At 35.0% G+C, this 23,755-nt stretch overlaps 1 protein-coding gene across 3 annotated transcripts in view; it reads right to left on the bottom strand.

Moving 5' to 3' along the window:
• The window catches only part of VPS13A (vacuolar protein sorting 13 homolog A), a 264,231-nt gene that overhangs the window by 199,378 nt on the left and 41,098 nt on the right, over positions 1-23,755 (bottom strand). For all 3 annotated transcript variants that reach the window (XM_043565725.1, XM_043565727.1, XM_043565726.1), the window contains exons 11-20: positions 22,482-22,609; positions 22,171-22,277; positions 19,884-20,055; positions 17,999-18,061; positions 17,387-17,516; positions 16,228-16,322; positions 15,728-15,870; positions 4,509-4,698; positions 4,309-4,423; positions 619-755 (exon numbers count right to left, since the gene is read on the bottom strand). In XM_043565725.1, the coding sequence (XP_043421660.1) occupies positions 619-755; positions 4,309-4,423; positions 4,509-4,698; positions 15,728-15,870; positions 16,228-16,322; positions 17,387-17,516; positions 17,999-18,061; positions 19,884-20,055; positions 22,171-22,277; positions 22,482-22,609 (1,280 nt within the window). The remainder of the gene's footprint in view (positions 1-618; positions 756-4,308; positions 4,424-4,508; positions 4,699-15,727; positions 15,871-16,227; positions 16,323-17,386; positions 17,517-17,998; positions 18,062-19,883; positions 20,056-22,170; positions 22,278-22,481; positions 22,610-23,755) is intronic.

The raw sequence follows: 23,755 nt of genomic DNA, 5'->3' as shown, positions 1-23,755 counted from the left end.
ATCAATATCTAAAGTTATACATGCAAAAAGTTTCAGAAGGATAAAGATGTATTTGATTATTTCCAGAACTCCCTCCCATCTGATATATTTCAGTCAAGTAGCAAATTTAAATTGAAAAGGAAAGCACTACTATCAAATTCTGTAAACATAATTTTTTTTAATTTTTTTAAATGTTTTATTATTTATTTTTGAGAGAGAGAGAGAGACAGAGAGAGAGAGAGCGAGCAGGGGAGGAGCAGAGAGAGTGGGAGAGACAGAATCTGAAGCAGCTCCAGGCTCTGATCTGTTGGCACAGAGCCCAACGTGGGGCTCGAACTCACCAACTATCTGAAGTTGGACACTTAACTGACTAAGCCACCTAGACGCCCCTATAAATATAATTTTTAGGTTTACTCCTCACCTGCAGATTTCAAATGATAATTTTGCTACTAGAAATGTAGGGAAACTACCTAATTAAATAAATCTTCACATTATTTACTAGAAAGGAAGAATTTTCAAATTCTAGAAGCTACCTAATTTAATAATCAATATAGCAAATCAAACTGTTTTAAAACAAAATACATTTTAAACAGAGAAACACCTTAAATGTCATAATATAAAACAAGTATTACTATATACCTTTAGATGACCAAGATCCAAAATAAGTAAATTTGACGTAGGGCTAAAAATTCCATCCTGTGGGATAATAACGTATGAAGCCTTCAAATCAATTTTGAGATCAAGAACTTTCTGTGTTTCAATAATATATAGTAGACCTGCAGAAAATTTGAACAGAAAATAATGTGAAATTAGTATTAATTTTAAAAATACTTTGAGCAAAATATTTTTAATATAAAATAAAAATATTTGTTAGTCAATGTGTGTGTATACTCACTCCTGATTAAACATAAGTGAGTACAAAATTGGACTGATTCCTCAAATAAATGTATTTGACCCACAAACTCCATTTGAGTAAAACCGGGTACATATAGATTTTTTAAAATTATGTTCTATGAAACATTTAATAAGCTTGGAACTGAAGTACAGAACTGACTCAAAGCACAGTTGTTAATTTTTCCCCCCCAAATGATCTGTATTCAAACACAGACAATGTGGTTTTACCGAGGTTTGTTTGCTGAGGCAGGTATGACAGTCTCAAGAAGCAGCCAGAAGGGACAATCTAGCATTCAAGATACTCCATCTCCTGTTAAGCATTTCTCTACCCTCATTTCCATTTCTGTTTTAAGACTTCCTCATCCAATGTAATCTGTTTCATATATGCCTGATTCTACAAATCCAAGTCCCTAGATACTCCCTGCAAGCCTTACATGTCAAAAGAAAGGTTTCACTAAATGACCATATTTGTCAGAACGACCACATTTGACAAGGGTAACTACATACATGTGTGTGTTCTGTAAGCTGATCCCCCTACTTGACAAAAAAGGAAAAGATCTGAAAACCTTCACTCCTAAGAAAAAATGAAGAATACAAGAAACAAATCAGGTTATATAGGAAGAAGATAATAATAGAGGCTAATATAGGAAAAAAAAATCAAAAATGGAAGGGGGGAATGAATGAAGAACCAAAATATATAAAGCTCTTAGCAGGTAAGTCTCTTCCCAAATTAGTAAATTTTAACTTTCTGGAAAAATATTAAAAGTAATTTACTGATTTTTTTAAAATTCAAGAACATAGTAGCACCCCACTTTTTCATACGATTAGCATTTATTCTACATAATAATTAATACTATTTGTGTACAGAAGGAAACAGAATTAGAAGAATAGACTTCAAATTGTGAAGTCTGTTACCTTTCGATGGTAATATACTAAAGACCTCCACTTTCTAAAATACTTCCATAACATCTGAAGTTTATACAGTGGATATTTACTATTTTGGTAATTCTTTCCTAAGTAAAAAAAGCTTAGGAAAACAAATCTTAGGAAATAAATGTCTACAAATCTGAAGGAATATGGTAAGTCTCCAACACAATGCATTCATATTTAACAATAACAAGTAATGGTTTCTACAATTAGGAAGAATCAATCAGAAAACAGGTTTGACCTTATGCTTATGAATTCTACTGAGTATGTATTATACTAATACACAGAATTTGAACTATAAATGGCATGTGAGATTTTAACAGTAGATGGGTAAATGCAAACCCTACAGCTTCTAGAATTAAGGTAATTAATTATCTGCAATCTAATATAAAACATACTCAGATGGAGAAAATCATGGGGAAAATGAGTAAAAACCATAGAAGGCACTAATATGAAAAACATAATGCCCAGATCTCCGTGAAAAAGTGAATAATGTATTCAAAATGCAATCATAAAACTGAGAGGTAATGGAGCCTAATGATATGATGCTTAAACTAGTTAGACAGCTCTTGAAGGTCTCATCAAAACATGAAGTGAATTTTTTACTTGGCTAAAATCTTTTCTCTTAGGAGAAAGAAAAAACAGGAGAATCATATTAGCACATCTCATTTTTACCAACAAAGATAAAGTGAATACAAAGGAAAGGGTGGGAGAAAAATGACAATTTCATGTTATATTTTGTGACAGGCAGAACTAAATGAATCCTGATTTCAATTAGAGATATAATCCAGACTTAACAAAAATGGGGTTCTAAAGCTAACACTTTGACATTAAAATTGGAAACCACTCAAGTGAGAATTTCACCCAAGAATTAAAATGTCAAAAATAGCTAAAAAGCAGTCTATGCAATAATCTCAGATTTTGAGGAGACACTGACAACAGGAAAGATACTACCAAAAACAAAAATAAAACTTTTAAGAATCTATAGAAATGTCAGAAAGATTAAATGCCTGGTATATTTGGAGGGTGGGAGAGAGAGGAGGAGTTCATTGTTTCAAAGGCAGTTTTTAGTTACAGTCAGAACAGAAGTAACATTATGGAAGCAAAAACAAAACGAGCCTTCTTTGAATTATGTAAAGAAAATATGTGATTGAAAAACCAAAGAGCTCTGTTCCTGTGGTTTTTTTTAATCCATCTGGCTCTTCAAAAATTACACTGAACCTGGAAAAGCACGATACAGTAAGACAACTTAAAACTCTTAACCGGTAAGATTTTGACTTAAGGGACACTTGGTAAAGTCACATCCCAGCTGCTGACATTAATCAATATTAACACTTTCCTAGAAATCACTGACAACTACAGAGGTCTTAGAAGACTGAAATGAAAAAATGCCAGATTATTTTTTTAATGTTTGATTTTTTGAGAGAGAGACAGAGAGAGTGCATGCAAGCAAGGGGAAGGGCAGAGCGAGGGAGAGAGAGAATCCCAAGGAGGCTCCGCAATGCTAGTGCAGAGCCTGATGCAGGGCTCGAACTCACAAACTTGAGATCATGACCGGAGTCAAAAATCAAGTTAGATGCTTAACTGACTACTAAGCCACCCAGGCGCTCTGCCCAGATTACTTTAGAAAGAAGAAAAATTTAATATCTTTTATTAATTGCTCAAGTGAATGTGGACCGTGAAAAAACTTTAAACACACAAATAAATGCAGGGCAAATAAAAAGGAAAGCACTCATCATTGGAAGCTAATAAGTTTCATAAAACAGGCATTCTATATTAACTAAACTTTCTCTAAGTTAAAAAAAAAAACTTTTTTAACGTTTATTTGTTTTTGAGACAGAGCATAAATGGGGTAGGGGCAGAGTCCGAGGGAGACACAGAATCCAAAGCAGGCTCCAGGCTCTGAGCTGTAAGCACAGAATCCGATGCAGGGCTTGAACTCACAAACCATGAGATCCTGACCTGAGGTGAAATACACAGTCAGAGGCTTAACCAACTGAGCCACCCAGGTGTCCCTAAAAATGTATTTTTTTAATATATTTTAAAAATGGAATCTGTAGCTTAAAATCTTCCACAATGAAACCTCCAAGCCTATATGGTTTTACTGTTCAATTAGGCCAAATACTGAAGGAGGAAGTAACACCCAATCTTATAAAAACTCTCCACAAGAATAAAACAAGAATTCTTATTTTCTGAGGCCAATATATTAATATCTGGAATTCCTTATCTGAAAGGAAAAAGACAGGTTTATTCCCTCATGAACAGAATTGCAAAAATCCTAACAAAATTTGCAATTAACTTGAGTGTGGTAATAAGTTTGACGTGAGTGTAAGAAATGATCGTTATATTTGATTTTAAATATAAAAGTACTAATTAGTTTAAACAAAACTGTTCTAATCCAGAAGCATAAATTTAAAGTACAGTTTACTAAAGTAAGTTAAACATGACTAAAAGTTAAGTATACAATATGCTGCTGCTGAATATAACAACATTAATACTGGCACTTACCTGTTGCTGTCTTGTCACGAAATTCTTCAAGTTTAATCAAAGTTGCTGAAGTGAGCTGTGCTAGATTTACCTCTTTTGGAGGTCTGAAAAATTCCACTATACTATTCACCGTTCTCTGTTAAAGTAAGTATCATTAACATTAGGCACAAACTCAAAGTAAACTGAAATGCATTAAAACTTAGGTATTTAAAAATGCTTACTGCATCATATATCATTTCTAAAGGTTCAGCTTCTATGATACACCTTTGAGCAGCAGTTTCATCTAACGGATTTATCTCAAATATAATTTGGAAGAGTGACGTAGCATCATCCAAGGAAGAAAGGAGGTGAGGTTTTGTTGAGTTGTCTGGTAAGCCAGTGACATGAAATGAATCAATTTTGGTTTCAAATCTACATGAATAAAGATAGGACAAAAATTAGCTGTCAGTGCAGTTTTAAGGTATTTCAGAAACTGAAAATTAAAATTAATGAAAACAATTTCAGTTAGGATTTCCTGCTACTCCATTCCATTCATATCATAGAAAAATACACAACTATTCGATCTGAAATGACATAAATTAATTCACAAACAACTCTTCTCACATGTTGATTTCAACATAAAAAAGGCTATTTAAGGGTTAGGTGTTTAAAGTTCCCCATAAAAGGAGTTTGGAAGTTATCACTCAATACTAACAAGTAAAAGGCTGACCCAAGTCTTCTCGGATACGTAAGAGAAGGAATGACACAACACAAATCACTGCCCCCCAGACTGGAGAGACAGGTGAATACGGGGAGTCACAGAACACAGAACACAGACTCATGAAAGAAAACTACCCTGTACACCAGGGCCAAGGTTGGAAAACCTGAACTGTTTCATTCTCCTGAACTGCTGGAGATTCAGTGTGGACAATTCTGAGGTTAAAAACTCTAGGGGGACTCAGTCATAGGAGAGGGCCCAAAATATTTTAAGATACAACTCCAGGAATTAGACCAGGTTCCTACATAAATACTGGAGAAAAATCCCCTTGTGCTTCAGGCAACAGAAGCAGAAAAGAAATCCAGAGCACTGTGTTCTCAAAAAGGCACGCCCTATCGAGCAACTAGTTCCCCAGAGCCTAACCTGATGAGGTATTATCAGAGCCAAATGACCCAGCGAAGGGAAATACCCAACTCCAGTCAGGTCTACTATTCCATATGCAACAAGGGAAATACCCAATTCCAGCCAACTCTAGCTATCCTATCCCACCTAAGGCAGTAAGAAGGGAGGTACTGAGAAATATACATAAACATGTATGTGTATATGTTAGTGTTTATATGTATCTATTTACTGTATTTTTCACCCCGTACATCATGTCTATCAAGAAAAAATAATAATACTAAAAAGCAAAAAACACAATTTCAAGTGACAGTACAAGCATCAGAACCAGATAGGCAGGAATTCTAGAACTATTCAAAAACAACAATTAAGAAGCACCTGAGTGGCTCAGTCAGTTGAGGATCCAACTCTTGATTTCAGCTCAGGACGTGACCTCACCACCATGATCTCATGGTGCTGAGAGCCTGCTGGGTGTGAAGGCTGCTTGGGATTGTATCTCCCCCTCTGTCCCTCTACCCAGTTCGCATGCACGTACGCACACACTCTAAAATAAAAATAAGTAGGGGCAGCTGGGTGGCTCAGTTGGTTAATCCAACTCTGGCTCAGGTCATGATCTCTCAGTTTGTGAGTTCGAGCCCCATGTCAGGCTCTGTGCTGACAGCTCAGAGCCTGAAGCCTGCTTCAGGTCTGTGTCTCCCTCTCTTTCTGCCCCTTCCCTGCTCACGGACTGTCTCTCTCTGTCTCTCAATAATAAATAAATATTTTTTTTTAATTTTTTAATAAAAATTAAAACAATTAATATGTTAAGGGGTCTAATGAATAAAGCAGACAGCATGCAAGAACAGATGAGCAATATAAGCAGAGAGATGGAAAGCCTGAGAAAGAACCTAAAATAAATATGAAAGATCAGTAACACTGTATTAAGAATGTCTTTAAATGGGCTTACCAGGAGACTAGAAACAGCTGATGAAATTAATCCCTGAACTAGAGAATGCATCAGTAGAACCATAAAAACACAGATATCAAGAATAAAGACTAAAATAAAACAGTAACCAAGCACTATGCAACAACAAAAGATGTACCATATGCACAAGAATACCAGAAGGAAAAGAAAAAGGTACAGAATACATATTTTAACAAGAATGATGATTTCTACAAATTAATGTCAAACATTAAACCGTGGATCCAGAAAGCTCAGAGAAAAGCAGAATAAATGTAAAAGAAAAAACTACCCCTACACATGTTTTCACACTACAAAAAAAAATCAAATATAAAGAAAAGACCCTGAAAGAAATAAAAGAAAAAAAAATACCTTACATATAGAGGAGCAAAGGTAAGAATTACATCTGCTTTGTTAGAAACCATAGAAGCAAAAAAAGTATAGTGAAAAATTTAAAGTGTTAAGAGAAAAAAAAACACAAACTTAGAATTCTGTACCCTATAAAATCCTCCTTCAAAAGTGAAGAGAAAATAAAAACTTTCTAAGACAAACAGAAATTGAAGGAAACTGTTGCAACTAGACTTGCCTTTTGAGAAATATTTAGAAGCTATATAGGAAGAAAGAAAAAATGTAAGTTAGAAACTCAGATCTACATAAAGAACTCAAGATTACAGAAGAAGGAAAAAGTAAAGGTAAAATAAAAACCTTTATTTTACTTATTTTATTGATCTAACAAATTAATATGTTCCAAATCACAGTAATAAGTTGGTTATGTATGCTTACGTGTATTTTATGTGTGTATATACGTATACTCTTACGCATGCTCATGTACAAGTGAAATGAGTAATAGTAATGATACCAGGGACTAGAAGAAGGAATACGGGTATTTTTGTTCTTATAAAGTACTCATACTACCCATGAAATACTATAGTGTTATTTGAAAGCTCACTTGGATCATTATTAATCTATATAGAAAACTCTAGGGGCAACCACAAAAAAAAAATTAGAAAAAAAGTTGTAACTTGATATGATAATAAAGGTGAGAAAACAAAATCATACAAAATACTCAATTAAACCACAAAGGCCAGAAAAGGCAAGAAAGGCAAAAAAAGGAACAAGGAACAAGGGCATCAAACAAAAAACAGAACTATGGTAGATGTTAATGTTACAACAATGAGAAGACAAGCCACAGACTATGAAAAAATATTCACAAAAGACACATCTAATAAGAGTTATCCAAAATATACAAAGAACTCTTAAAACTAAAAAAACCCCAAACAACACAGTTTATAAAGGGGGCCAAAGCCTTAACAGACACCTCACCGAAGACAATGTACAGATGGCAAATAAGCACATGAGAAGATGCTCCACATCAGGTACAGCAAGGAAATGCAAATGGAAACAAAACAGATGCCAGGGCACCTTGGTGGCTTAGTTGGTTAAGCGTCTGATTCTTGATTTCAGGTCACTATCTCCCAGTCATGAGATAGAGCCCTGCATCACAGGGAGCCTGCTTAAGATTCTCTCTTCTCTCTGCCCCTCCCCCCGCTCATGCTCTGTCTCAAAAAACAAAAACAACCACAGATGCCACTACACACCAATTAGAATGGCCAAAATCTGAAACACTGACAACAACCAAATAAGGGCAAGGATGTAGGAACTCTCACACATTACTAGTGGGAATGCAAAATGGTACAGCCTGTGGAAAACCATGTGGTGGCAATTTCTTATAAAACTAATTTCTTACAAAACTAAACATACTCTTACCATACAATCCAGCAGTCATGCTTCTTGGGATTTACTCAAAAAAGTTGAAAACTTATATGAAAACCTGTACACAGATGTTTATAGCAACTTTATTTATAATTGCCAAAACTCTAAAGCAACCAAGATGGGTTTCAGTAGGCGAATGGATAAATAAACTGTGATAGCCTGACAACACCATGTTCTTAAGCACTTCAACAAATGTACCACTGAGCCAAGAAAAGGCATGATGGAACCTTAAGTGCATATTAAGAAGTGAAAAGAAGTCAATCTGAGAAGGATACATAGTATATGATTCTAACTACACGCATGACATTCTGGAAAAGGCACAACTATGAACACAGTAAAAGATCAGAGGTTGAGGGATGGGGATGATGGATAGGCTGAACAGAGAATTTTTAGGGCAATGAAAATACTCTGTATGATCCCATAGTGATGGACACATCATTATATGTTTGTCCAAACCCACATAATGCACACTACCAAGAACGAGTGATAATATAAACTATGAACTTTGGGTAAGTATAATGGGCCACAAAGAAGAGAAAAATTGGGAGTAATGCTTAATGAGTACGGGGTTTCACTTTGTGGGGATTCTGTGACCAGACAGGGGAAGTGATTATTCAACATTATGAATATATTAAATCCCATTGAATTGTACTCTTTGGGGATGATTTTATGTCAATTTTACCTCAATAAGGAAAAGTTAATAAAACAAATTTACTGAATTAGTAAATGCATACATTACCAAAAAAAATTCCTGAAATCACTAACCTACCAGGTAAAGATACTTGAAAAAGTAACCTAAGCCTAAAACAAGCAGAATAAAGAAAATATAAAGGTGAGAGGATAAATAAAATAGAGAATAGACAAATATAGGAAAACGCAAAACCAAAGCTGTTTTTTTTAAAGGATCAACAAAATTTAGCTTAAGAAAGAAGAGCAAAGACTCGAAAAAAATTAGGAGTAAAAAAAAAAAAAAAAAAAGAAAAGACATTATGAGGTTTCACAGAAAGAAAAGGGGATTATGGTAATACCGTAACCAACGACTTGCCAACAAATTAGATAGCTTAAATTAAGTGGACAAATTCCTAAAAAACTACCAAAACTGACTGGAAAAAAAAAAAACCCAGAATATCTAAATAGACCTAAGAACAAGATTAGATTAAGTTAATAATTAAAAACTTCCCACAAAGAAACGCTAAGGCCTCAGTGACATTACTGGTGAATTCTACCAGCAAACATCTAATGAAGAATCAATGCCAATTCTTTACAAACTATTCCAAGGATGAGGGAACATTTCCTTACTTATTATACAAGGACAGTATTGTCTTAATACAAAACAACAGACAAAGCAATCACAAGAAAACTACAGACTTATATTCTCTTATGAACAGACATAAAAATCCTCTCCAGCAAACCAAATCCAGCTGTATGTAGACAAAATTATACATATGCCCGAAAGAATACATGGTTATTTTATCCTCTGAAAATAATTTAAGGTAATAAACCATAAATCAAAAGAATAAAGAACAAAAACACCACGATCATCTCAATAGACACAGAAAATGCATTTGACACAATCTAACAACCTTCTGGGCCAAACAAAACTCAACAAACTAGTAATAGAAGGAAATTTCTCAAACTTGATAAAAGGCATCGATGAAAAATCCACACTTAACATCATATTTAAAAGAGTAAGCCATTCTTCCTAAGATAAACAACTAGAAAAGGATTCCCTTTCTGACCACTTTTCAACATAGCACTGAAGGTTCAAACAAGGACAATTAAGAAAGAAATTAAAGAAAAGGTATCCACATTGGAAATACAGATGTAAAACTATCTCTATTTTCAGATGCAATGCTCTTGAATGCAGAAAATCCCAAGGTATTCACTAAAAACTATTCAAATAGACAAGTTTATCAAGCTTGCAGGGTATATACAAGGTTGCAGGTCAATAAACAAAAATCAATTGTATTTCTACACTCTTGTAATAAAAAATCCAAAAGTGAAATTAAGAACATGATGCCACCTATAATAGCATTGATGGAGTTCAGGACACGCAGCCCCCAAATATGGCACCTTGGCATAATGAATACTTCAAGTTGAAGGAGTTTGAGAAACAGCAGAAGCAGGAAGGTCACTCTGATATTCCCCTACCCTTACTTCCCTCAAACCCTCATTTAACAGGTGCCCTCCCTATACCTAGAGCAAAGCAGCATCTTTCTCTCTAAAGACAAAGGTAAACTGAGAAGAATCCTAACAAATAGGGCTTGTTGAAGTTCCCCCAGTCAAGTATACTTACCTTACACTCCCTGACCTTTCAAGTCCTTCCCAATTGTCCACTCTTCATCAAAGCTAACAGTCTAGTCTAACTGGTTCTTGGCATCTTCATTTCCTTATGAAAACTCTGATGTCAATTTAAAACTTACACAAAATGAATCTGTATGCTTCTCTCTTGTTAGTCTTCATCAGATTTAATTTTTAGATACAGCAAGGCACCCAAAAAGGGTTGAGGAACACTCTTCCCTTCCATACAGCATCAAAACCAATAAAATACATGAGAATATGCTTAATAAAAAAGGTATAAAACTTGTAACTCTGAAACGTATAAAACACTGTTGAAATTAATGAAGATCTAAATAAATGGAAAGACATCCAATGTTCACAGGCTATAAGACAATACTGTTTAATGTCAGTACCTAAAACTGATCTACAGATTCAACACATTCATTAAATCTAACCTGAAATTTTTTGGCAGAAATGGACAAGAGCAGCTGAAAAGACACAAAGAAATTCAAGAAAATCAGAGGAGCAAGAAAAAGAAAAAGGAAACTGGGTGCATTACTGGCAGCAGATTAATATAGATGAATGGGAATAGTGTCTAGAAATAAAATCTTACATTTATGGTAAACTCATTTTGATGAAGATACCAAGTTCATTCAATGGGGAAATTTTCCCAATACATGATGATAGGACAAATGAGAGAAGAGAATGAAGTTGAACCCCAACCTCAAGCCATATACAAATGTTAACTCAAAATGCATCATAAACCGAAGAGATGAAGGTATAAAATTCTCACAAGAAAATAAAGGAATATATCTTTGTGTCCTTGAGTTATGCAAAGACTTCTTGAGTCTTTAATTCAACAAAAAATAAACTGGGCTTCATCAAAACCCAAAATATCCAGCAAATAATACCATCAAAAATATGAAAACAGTAAATGAGAGAAAAGAACTAAAAAACTTTCATTTCATATGAGATTTTTTCAGTAATACATACAGAACTCTTAAAACTCTCCCAACAAATAAGAGTGTGGGGCCAGATAGCTCTCCAGGGGAATTCTACCAAACATTTAAAGCTGTTCTTCTTTTGAAGCTGTTCTAAAAAATAGAAATGGAAGCAAAACTTCCAAACTCATTCTACCAGGCCTTGATTTTAAAAGCAAAGATCCCACTAAAAAGGAGAACTACGGACCAATTTCCCTGATGAACATGGATGCAAAAATTCTCAACAAAATACTAGCAAACTGGATGCAGCAATATATTAAAATAATTCTTCATATTCCTGGGATGCAGAGCTGGTTCAGTATCTGCAAATTAATCAATGTGATACATCACATTAATAAAAGGAAGGATAAGAACCACGTGATCCTATCAGTAGATGCAGAAAAAGCATTTGACAGAATACAGCATTCTTCCTTGATAAAAACCCTCAATAAAGTAGGGATAGGAGGATCATACCTCAAGACCATAAAGGTCACATACAAAAGACCATCTTCAATGGGGAAAAACGGAGAGCTTTCCCCCTAAGGTCAGGAACACAAGGATGTCTACCCACACCACTGTTATTCAACATAGTACTGGAAGTCCAGCAATCAGACAACATAAAAAAACAAAAGGCATTCAAATCAGCAAGGAAGAAGTCCAACTTTGACTCTTTGCAGAAGACATGATACTCTATGTGGAAAACCCAAAAGATTCCACCAAAAACTGCTAGAATGGATACATGAATTCAGCAAAGTCACAGGACACAAAAATCAATGCACAGAAATCAGCTGCATTTCTATACACCAATAATGAAGCAGCAGAAAGAGAAATCAAGGAAATCAATCCCATCGACAATTGCACCAAAAACCATAAAATACCTAGGAATAAACCTAACCAAACAGGGGAAAAATCTATACACTGAAAACTGTAACAATTTTATGAAAGAAATTGAAGAAGACACAAAAAATGGAAAAAAATTCCATGCCCATAGATTGGAAGAACATTATTGTTAAAATATCAATACTACCCAAAGCAATCTACATATTCAATGCAATCCCTATCAACATAACACCAGCATTCTTCACAGAACTAGAACAAACAAGCCTAAAATTTGTATGGAACCAGAAAAGACCCCCATTAGGCAAAGCAATCCTGAAAAACAAAACCAAAGCTGGAGGCATCACAATTCCGGACTTCAAGCTGTATTACAAAGCTGTAATCATCAAGACTGTATGGTACTGGCACAAAAACAGACACATAGATCATTGGAACAGAATAGAGAACCCAGAAATGGACCCACAGACATATGGCCAACTAATTTTGGACAAAGCAGGAAAGAATATCCAATGGAAAAAAAAGTCTCTTCAGCAAGTGGTGCTGGGAAAACCGAAGAGTGACCATGCAGAAGAATGAACCTGGACCACTTTCTTACACCATACTCGAAGATAAACATAAAGGAATAAAGGATGAAAGACCTAAATGGATGAAAGACCTCAACATAAGACAGAAAGCCCTCAAAATCCTAGAGGAGAAAATAGGCCACAATCTCTTTGACCTCAGCTGCAGCAACTTCTGACTGGACATGTCTCCAGAGGCAAGGGAAACAAAAGCAAAAATGAACTATTGGGACCTCATCAAAATAAAAAGCTTCTGCATGGAGAAGGAAACCATCAGCAAAACTAAAAGGCAACCAATGGAATGTGAGAAGATACCTGCAAATGACCTATCAGATAAGGGGTTAGTATCCAAAATCTATAAAGAACTTATCAAACTCAACACCCAAAAAAACAATCCAGTGAAGAAATAATCCAAAGACATGAATAGATACATTTCCAAAGACATCAGGATGGCTGACATATGAAAAAATGCTCAACACCATTCATCATCAGGGAAATACAGATCAAAACCAGAAAGAGATCCCACCTCACACCTGTCAGAATGGTTAAAAATTAACTCTGGCAACAACAGATGTTGGTAAGGATGTGGAGAAAGAGGAACCTTTTTGCACCGCTGGTGGGAATGCAAACTAGTGCAGCCACTCTGGAAAACAGTATGGAGGTTCCTCAAAAAATGAAAAATAGAACTAGCCCGTGACGCAGCAATTGCACTGCTAGGTATTTTACCAAGGGATACAGGGGTGCTGATTCAAAGGGGCACGTGCACCCCAATGTTTATAACAGCATTATCAGCAATAGCCAAAGTATGAAAAGAGCCCAAATGTCTATCGACTGATGACTAGATGAAGAAGATGTGGTATGTATACACACACACACACACACACACAATGGAATAATTACTCAGCCATCGAAAAGAATGAACCCCTGCCATTTGCAACAACGTGGATGGAACTAGAGTGTATTATGCTAAGCGAAATAAGTCAGTCAGAGAAACATAACTATCGTATGACTTCACTCATGTGGAATTTAAGAAACAAAACAGATGAACATAAAGGATGGGAAGCAAAAATAATATCAAAACAGAGGGAGACAAACCTTAAGAGACTCTTAAATACAAAGAACTGTGGGTTGCTGGCAGGGTGTTGGATGAGGGGGCAGGGGGAAGGGCTGAAGGGGTGAGGGGCAGTAAGGAGGGTACTTGTTTTGATGAGCACTAAGTGTTATATGTAAGTGATGAATCACTAACTTCTATTCCTGAAATTATTACTACGCTCTATGTTAACTAACTTGGATTTAAGTTTTAAATAAATAATAAAAAATATTAAAATAGTTGCTAAGGGAAAAAAAAGAACTCTTAAAGCAGAATAATCAAAAGACAGCCCAATTAATAATGGGCTATAACTTAATACACATTTCTCTAAAGAATATACAGAAACGGCTACCTGATCACACAAAAAGATGCTTAACATGATTAGCTATCAGGGAAATGCAAATCAAAACAACAGTGAGATACCAATTCACACCGGGTAGGATGGCTGTAATCCAAAGGAAGGTAAGCGTTGGCAAGGATGTAGATCAATTAGAAACTTCAGAACACTACTGATAGGAACGTAAAATGTGCAACTTCTTTGGAAGACAGTCTGGCAATTCCTTAAAAATTTAGACACAGAGTTACCGTATGAGGAAACATTTCTGCTCTGAAGTACGCACCTAAGAAAATTTAAAACCTATTGTCCGTATAAAATATTGCCAGTAAATATTCATAGCAACATTACTCATAATAACCAAAAAGTAGAAACAAGCCAAATATCCATCATTTGATGAATGGGCAAACAAAATGTAGTATATCCATATGATGGAATATTACTGGGCAATAGAAAAGGGAAAAAAAAACACTAATTCATGCTATACCACAGATGAACCTTGAAAATATGCGAAATGAAAAAAAGAAAAGAAAAATATGCTAAGTGAAAGGAGCTAGACAGAAAAGGCCATATAATTTATGATTTCATTCATTTGAAATGCCTCCAACAGACAAATTCTTAGAAATTACTTTTTGCCCTACACTGGGGAAAAGGGAGAATGAGGAGTGGCTAATAGGTGTAGGATTTCTTTTTTTGTTTTGTTTTTTTTTTAATTTTTTTTTTAACGTTTATTTTTTTGAGACAGAGAGAGAGAATGAACAGGGGAGGGTCAGAGAGAGGGAGACACAGAATCCGAAACAGGCTCCAGGCTCTGAGCTGTCAGCACACAGCCCGACACGGGGCTCGAACTCACAGACTGCGAGATAATGACCTGAGCCGACCAAAGTCGGCCGCCCAACCGACTAAGCCACCCAGGTGCCCCTCTTTTTTTGTTTTTAATTTTTTTTAATGTTTATTTATTTTTAAGAGACAGTATGAGCAGGAGAGGGGCGGGAAGACACAGAATCTGAACCAGGCTCGACGCTGGGCTTGAACTCACGAACCATGAGAACATGACCTGAGCTGAATGAAGTCAGATGCTTATCCAACTGAGCCACCCAGGCACCCCTAGGATTTCTTTTCTTTAGGGTGTTAAAATGTACTGGATATAAGATAATGGTAATTGTTGCACAACTCTGTAAATATACCAATGTGAATTTCATGTAAGATACTAATGAGTTGTACACTTTAAACGAATGAATTGCATGGTATGTTAATTATATCTCTCAATAAAACTATTTTAAAAACAAAAGTAAAATAAAGACATATCCAGGTAATAGCCAAATTGTTGATGCAGTTTTTGTATAGTGTGATTTGGACATTTTAGTATTATTCTTCAGTGTCCCTCTACTTTTCCTCAGCATAGAGTTTTCTATTGAACATGTGTTATTTTAATAATTCCAAAATGTAAGTTCATAAAAATACATAAGGATACGTTAAACCACAGCAGTCTTTATAAAATACTGTTAGGTTGTGAATTTTTTTCTTGTAAGTAAAAGAAAAATACTTACTTAATTGCTTGTGCTCCTGGTCTTTGCACGATCAAAGTGCTAAATTCTTCCACTACAATATCTAACAGTTCAGGTGTTTCTCGTTTTTCTCTTAGAACAATAGACATACTTTTCAAGTGAACAAAAAACTTCATGGCTTCAAACTAGAGTGTATTCAGAGGAATAAAATGAGAAGAAAACATATATGTAAATACAACAAATACTCTCATTCATATACTTTATTCTTTCCAATAACCAAAAAATACTTTAAAAACAACCCTTTATATATTAAATTAACATTTACATTATTAACATTAAAAAGTTAATTAACATTAGTTTAATAAACATAAGTTTAATTAACATTAAAAAGTAGGGGCCATTTTTATCCTTACCTTCGAAATTAAAATAAGGAATACTTACAGACCAAATATCAAAACAAGTCAGAAACCTACTTCTGAGATGATTAAAAACAGGTCTATCTATCATTAAACTCTAAGGTATAAGGCAATAAAACATCTTACTGTTTTAGGCAAGGTTGGATCAACTGCTGTTTCACTGTAGCCAATTGCTTCATAGAGTAAAACTTTTTCTTCAGGTGTCAACATTTCTTCAAGAACTACAAATCATAAAGAAGTGTTTTTCATTCTTAACTGGTAAGATAAAACTAACCCATAATTTAGCTGCCTTTAACAAATGAAATGCAAATTTAACTCCTTTTATACTTTTAAGAAATTATAAAAAAACTTTGTTAATTAAAAATTTAATGTTTATTTACTTTTGAGACAGCAAGAGACAGAGTGCAAATAGGAGAGGGGCAGAGAGAGAGCGAGACACAGAATCCGAAGCAGGCTCCAGGCTCCGAACTGTCAACACAAAGCCTGACATGGGGCTCGAATTCACAAACTGTGAGATCATGACCCGAACCGAAGTTGGATGCTTAACTGACTGAGCCACTCAGGCACCCCTTTTTTAATTTTAAAAAAATAAATCATAACCCCTGAATGTCAGGATGGCATTGGCAATTTTAAAAGGATTAGTCTCCAAAAATATAAATTGCTAAATATATAAATTTAGCAATATAAATTTCTAAGTATTTGTATTAAGCTCACAAAAATGGCTAACAGTATTACACACTTAATGGCATTGTGCTAAGCAACACACTTAGCGTACAAAGTAGGTAGTATTAATATCATAATCTTCCCATTTTACAGATGACAAAATTGAGATTCAAAGAGTTTAAGTAATCAGCCTAGGATACACGCTACTAAGTGATAGATCCAGGATATAAACTTAAGCCCCTAAATCTCCAAAGCTATGATCTTAAATATTTGGTAAGGAAACAAAAACCTTTCCAAAAACAATTTCAACAGAAATGTACAATGGCTTATACCATTTGCAAATTTTCACTTATTACTATCTATATGCATTTACTAAATCCTCTGAGCATAAAGTTCTTCTGTAAACTTTAAGGTAAAAAATTTATTTTTTATTTGACATATATATTTGCAATGTTATAAGAGTTTTATTGAGAGTAAGAATAAGTTACATGTGATATGTATGCATATTTTGCTGATTTCAATTAAAAAAATTTCTGCAAAACTTTATTTTCAGACCTGATGATTAGCTACACTAAATTAATCTGATGATTAACTGCACTACTATAAAATGAAATGGACCTACTTCCAGGCTTAACATCTGGCTGTTCTTTACTTCTTGGTTCTGACCAAGTCCACAGCCAGCTAAACCATCCTTTATTATCCTCCGAATCTTTTGCTCCTTCTCTGTAAATCCTGTATCCAGCTTTCTTTACCTAAAATAAATTTTCAAATAAATGACAAATTATCCTTGTTTAGCAATCTAAATAAATAGAAATATGACACAAAACTTAACTATTCTAGTGAATAAATATAAACAACATACAAACTGACGACAAAACACAGTAACTGCAACATCAGCCAAACCTGAGAATGTAGGACTACCAGGTACGATCAGCCCTACTGTCTTACAAGTCACGGTGATCACACGACTCCCCCCAAAATTGGATTTTCACCTTCATATGAACTGAGTGTTTGATAAGCCAAATTATTTAGAAAGAATTTTTTCCCCATAGGACCTAATTTAAATGGATGGGGCAAAACATTAAATCAAGTTTTCTTATACTACAAGAGGCAAATGTGAACCCCTTCCAGGAAACAGCATATTATAGCACAACACTAATAACATGACTACATCTGTCAAATCTACACGGAACCTAGATTTACTTTTACTAATTAAAACATAATCTGGAATTACCTCAACTTCTGCCTGTTGTCTTGATATAGTTATATTAAATACATCCAAGATCTTTTCCAACTCCTAAAAATATAAACAAAAGTGTGTTTGAAATAACTTTATATACCTATATAAAGATTATAAAAATTATAAAATTGCATATATAATCTATCAAATTGCTGCACTAAAGCAAAAATGTAATAGGAAGCAGAAAATAGATCATCTATCAACATAATATTCCTGTTAAATTCTGAGACACAGTGCTTATATATGGGTCAGCCTGGAAACTGTACTGATGGAATAACCTTAACAAAGAAACCATACATGTCATGCACATGGGTGTTACAACCTTGCATGATTCACAGACACATACTAAAAGGTATCATACAGGTACTGCTTAAAATGATTTTGGGGTTTTACTACAACAAGGGTAAACACATTAGTGTCACTTTCAACTAAAAGTTATAAATCCTTCATATTATATGCACAGTTGGTGCCATCTTTAATATAAAGCAAGTCGATCTGTATACATTTAAAACTTATTTTGAAATTCTACATTTTCCAAAGTTTTTCTGGCTACTGAAATAAACTGAGATAAGCTAAATATTTCATCATATCAATACATTTTTTCCATGATTGTTTTTTAAATTTTTTTTTCAACATTTATTTTTGGGACAGAGAGAGACAGAGCATGAACGGGGGAGGGGCAGAGAGAGAGGGAGTCACAGAATCGGAAACAGGCTCCAGGCTCTGAGCCATCAGCCCAGAGCCCGACACGGGGCTCGAACTCACGGACCGCGAGATCGTGACCTGGCTGAAGTCGGACGCTTAACCGACTGCGCCACCCAGGCGCCCCCCATGATTGTTTTTAAGAATTTCATGCTAAAATCTTTTTATCCTCCCTAGGAGAAGCAAACATGACCTACTATTATCTAGAAAACAGCTTGACTCAGGATTCTACTATCCAGCAGACTTGTAGGATTCAGGTTAAGATCCAAAATAATAAGTAAGGAAATCTGTATCCATCCCAAAAGGCCTCTAAACCCAAGCATTCCTAATTAGTCTAAGTCTGCAGAAAGTGTCCCACCTCGAAATAAAAATAAAGCTCAGTCTTCAGGGAGCTCCTATTTGGAATCTGGCCTAGATTCAGAATGGTTAATTTCAAGAAGGTACCTTCCCTCAGTCTCCCTGAACTGAACTTTATCCCACAAAACAAGCCCATCTGGAATATACTATAATGCTAAAAGACTAGTATTTAGGGAGTTCTCAACACAGATAATGAAACAAAGTTGCTGGTTAAGACTAGAAATTCCACAAAGTTAAGACAAAGAAGGCTCTCTGTATGGGTAAAAAGTTCAGGAAAGTCCATACAAGAGATGGTACTTAAGTAGAGCTTTAAGAATGAGTAAAAGTGGGAGACAGAGGGGGAGAGAGAGAGAGAGAGAGAGAGAGAGAGAGAGAGATGAGGAAAGGCAGATGGACTTGGCTACAAACGTAAGCATGGTATGTATAAAAGTCAAGAAATTTATTTAATTAACACCGTCAGATGTAACAGAGAAATGGAACAGTGACAGATAATGTAAGGCCTTGAAATAGAGACACAGAGAATATTGGAATCAATGTAGCAAATGCTTTTTAGGCTTTTGAGGTTAAAAATGTCATAGTGTGAGACTTCAAATTACTATTTGCATGAACCCAGATCTCCGCAGATTCAGAATAGTCTCTAATTCCAACAGGTCACAGGAGAATATCACCAGAGCTCATATCACCCAAGTAAATTAAGAACAGGAGTATGAAAAAGTCTAAGTTAAAAGACAGAGTCAGTCAAAATTGAAGTAGGAAGTGTTAGTCACTAAAAACGGAGGAGTTATGTAGCATAAAATGTTCAACTTTTTTAAATGCTAACCTGCAAAGAGAGGAGAAGTTCACCAGTTGGCTTTTTAGTTGTTATCTTTTTTTTATACAGTTCTTTATACTGCTTCATTTTTTGCCTGTGTTCTCTAATATACTTCCATGACCACATCCGTAACCGGGGGCAGACATTTACTTCCAGAATACCATGTATAGCATAAGTCCACCTATAGTAAAACAACAAAAACAAAAACAAAACCCTACACTTAACACCCTCAAACCAACAGTAGGAAATAAAGTTACTTCCACTCCAAAACAACATATGTACCTATATAGTACACAGACTATCAAAATGGTGTACTGAGTATCTGATTTTTCCCAGCCCTATATAAGACTACATTATTAATCTTACCTCCTTCCAAAGTGGAAGTAAACAAAATCACTAAATTTTGTTACAAAAAATATAGCTCTACAGAAAAACTATGGAAATATTACTTGGCAAATAGCACTTTAGTCACCTGAATAGTAATTAAGAGTCAACTAAATTAAAAGTATTTCCAACTTCTAGAAACAGCAAGAGCTTAATAAGCGATTAAGACTTCTGAATTTAGAAACATTTTTTAATGTTTATTTTTTGGGGGGGGGAGGGGCAGAGAGAGAGAGGGAGACACAGAATCTGAAGTAGGATCCAGGCTCTCAGCTGTCAGCACAGAGCCCAACACAGGGCTCAAACTCACAAACAGTGAGATCACGACCTGAGCTGAAATCAGACGCTTAACCAACTGAGCCATCCAGGCACTCCAAGACTTTGGAATTTAGAAAGGGGTTATACTTCATAGACACACATAACCCGACTTTCAAGTTCAATTATATAGGCTTAAAGTATCTAATACTAAAATTTGGATTTTTTTTTTAAAAAAGATATTGCTAGACACAAACTAGGGTATAGTTTTTAATAATCCCAAAACTATAGTTAATGAATGGTATTCTAGTATCTCCTTTTATAAATTTTCTTAGCATCCCTTGGGGCGCCTGGGTGGCTCAGTCGGTTAAGCGTCCGACTTCAGCTCAGGTCATGATCTCACACTCCATGAGTTTGAGCCCCGCATCGGGCTCTGTGCTGACAGCTCAGAGCCTAAAGCCTGCGTCAGATTCTGCATCTCCCCCTCTCTCTGCCCCTCCTCTGCTCATGCTCTGTTTCAAAAATAAATAAAAACATTAAAAAAATTTTTTTTTAATTTTCTTAGAATCCCTTAACTCAATTTAACATAATAAGCAAAAGCCATAAATCAGTTTCTATCTGTCCTTTAAGAATATCTTAAAAAGTTATTCTTAAAGTCAATAAATTCACTTTTATGCTAATATATTATAAATTTAAAAAATTAGATCAAGCAATTCTACTTCTGGGTATTTATGTGAAGGAGATGAAAACACTAGTACAAAAACATATGTACCCTGAGTATTCACTGTGGCATTAATAACAACAGTCAAGGGGCGCCTGGGTGGCGCAGTCAGTTAAGCGTCCGACTTCAGCCAGGTCACGATCTCGCGGTCCGTGAGTTCAAGCCCCGCATCAGGCTCTGGGCTGATGGCTCGGAGCCTGGAGCCTGTTTCCGATTCTGTGTCTCCCTCTCTCTGCCCCTCCCCCGTTCATGCTCTATCTCTGTCCCAAAAATAAATAAACGTTGAAAAAAAAAATTAAAAAAAAAAAAATAACAACAGTCAAAATATGGAAACAACCTAAGTGTCCACCAATGAATAAATGGATAAAGAAAATGTGATGTGTATGTATACACATATGTATATACATACACACCCACACACATGCAATGGAATATTATTCAGTGCTAAAAAGGAATGAATCTTGCTATTTGTGACAACATAGATGGACCTTGAGGACATTATGCTAAGTGAAATTAGGCAAAGAACGATCAACACTGTATGATCTCACTTATGTATGGTATCTCAAAAAACAAAAATAAAAAAACTGAGTTCATAAATACAGAGTACAGACTGCTAGATGACAGACATGAGGCATAGGCAGTGGTTAAAATGGGTGAAGGGGATTAAAAGATCCAAACTTCCAGTTACAAAATAAGTCATGAGGATGTAATGTACCGCATGGTAACAATAGTTAATACTATACTGCATATTTGAAAGTTGCTAAGAGATCATAAAAACTCTGAAGGAAAAAATTTTGTCATTTTATCTGGTGATGGAGGTTAACCAGATTTACTGTGGTCATCAGTTCACAATATATACAAATATTGAATCATTATAAACCTTAAACTAATGTAGTAAGTCAAATTATACCTCAATTAAAAAAAACTAAGCCATATTACCATTCTCTGGCATGATAGTGAAGAGGTACATCAGGTTTGAATTTCCTATATGGCAGATTTTGCGTCATCATATCAACTGACTCAAGAAGCTCCATAATGCTGAAATACTAAAGAATGAAAATATTAAGTCTATTAAATGTTTCAGATTTTGTGTTCAACTGTTTAAAAAGTTAAATGTTACTCTAAGACACTGTGGATTTCTGAAATACATTTAAAAATCTTAGTTCTGAAAAATAAACATTAAAAAGTATCTTAGTTCTGCTTTTATCAAATTATAACTCAATTCAAAATTTCATTTAAAAAAAAATCACCTGTGGTTTATTAAATTCAATTGCTATCTCATGTAACTCAACTTCCAGGTTTATCTTGGGTGCAGAGAAGTCAAAATCCGATCGCCGATTCATCTGAAGTTTGGCATTAGCAGATATGGGGCGAAACACTGGAAAATAATGCAAATTACAAAAATTTTTTTTTATATATACCTCTTCTTTATTATTTTTTTAATATATGAAATTTATTGTCAAATTGGTTTCCATACAATACCCAGTGCTCATCCCAAAAGATGCCCTCTTCAATACCCATCACCCACCCTCTCCTCCCTCCCACCCCTCATTCAGCCCTCAGTTTGTTCTCATTTTTTAAGAGTCTCTTATGCTTTGGCTCTCTCTCACTCTAACTTTTTTTTTTCCTTCCCCTCCCCCATGGGTTCCTGTTAAGTTTCTCAGGATCCACCTAAGAGTGAAAACATATGGTACCCTATGACCCAGCAGTAGCATTGCTAGAAATTTACCCAAGGGATACAGGAGTACTGATGCATAGGGGCACTTGTACCCCAATGTTTATAGCAGCACTCTCAACAACAGCCAAATTATGGAAAGAGCCTAAATGTCTATCAACTGATGAATGGATAAAGAAATTGTGGTTTATATACACAATGGAGTACTATGTGGCAATGAGAAAGAATGAAATATGGCCCTTTGCAGCCACGTGGACGGAACTGGAGAGTGTGATGCTAAGTGAAATAAGCCTTACAGAGAAAGGCAAATTTTAAAAATTTAAATTGAGTTATATTTCAAGAGTCTCTAAGTACTAAAGGGATGGAGTTGAAAATATTGATTTTCATTTCTTATACTCTTTCTACTTTCCCAGGTTTGCACACTGCTATAATTCGGTTAGATGAACTGTCAATTAAAAGATTCTTTTATCTTTTTCCTAACTATAATTTATATTTTCTTCTTTAAGTAAACACACTAACTGAAATTCCCCTCAAAACACCAACATAACCCTTAAAGACAGGAACACTCTCTAAAAGGCAAAAATAGTGTAAAAAATGTTGACAAAAATACAGTTTTAAAAGAATTACATTCAAAATGCTAAGAGGAAAGAGATTTTATTTAAACACTGACTTCTATTACAGAACTATAATTTTTGAATTTCTGGTCAGTTTCTATGTATCCATCTGCCTCCTTTTGACTTGTAAAAGGAGATTTGAGAAGATGAGTGAGAGTTTACCCAGGATAACCTTCCTGGCTCGACCCATAATCTAAGACAGATTAAACTAAACCTTTTATATTTAGTATCAAAA

Source organism: Prionailurus bengalensis, chromosome D4 (genome assembly GCF_016509475.1).
Source record: "Prionailurus bengalensis isolate Pbe53 chromosome D4, Fcat_Pben_1.1_paternal_pri, whole genome shotgun sequence".
Classification (NCBI taxonomy): domain Eukaryota; kingdom Metazoa; phylum Chordata; class Mammalia; order Carnivora; family Felidae; genus Prionailurus; species Prionailurus bengalensis.
This window is presented reverse-complemented; position numbering and strand designations above follow the sequence as displayed.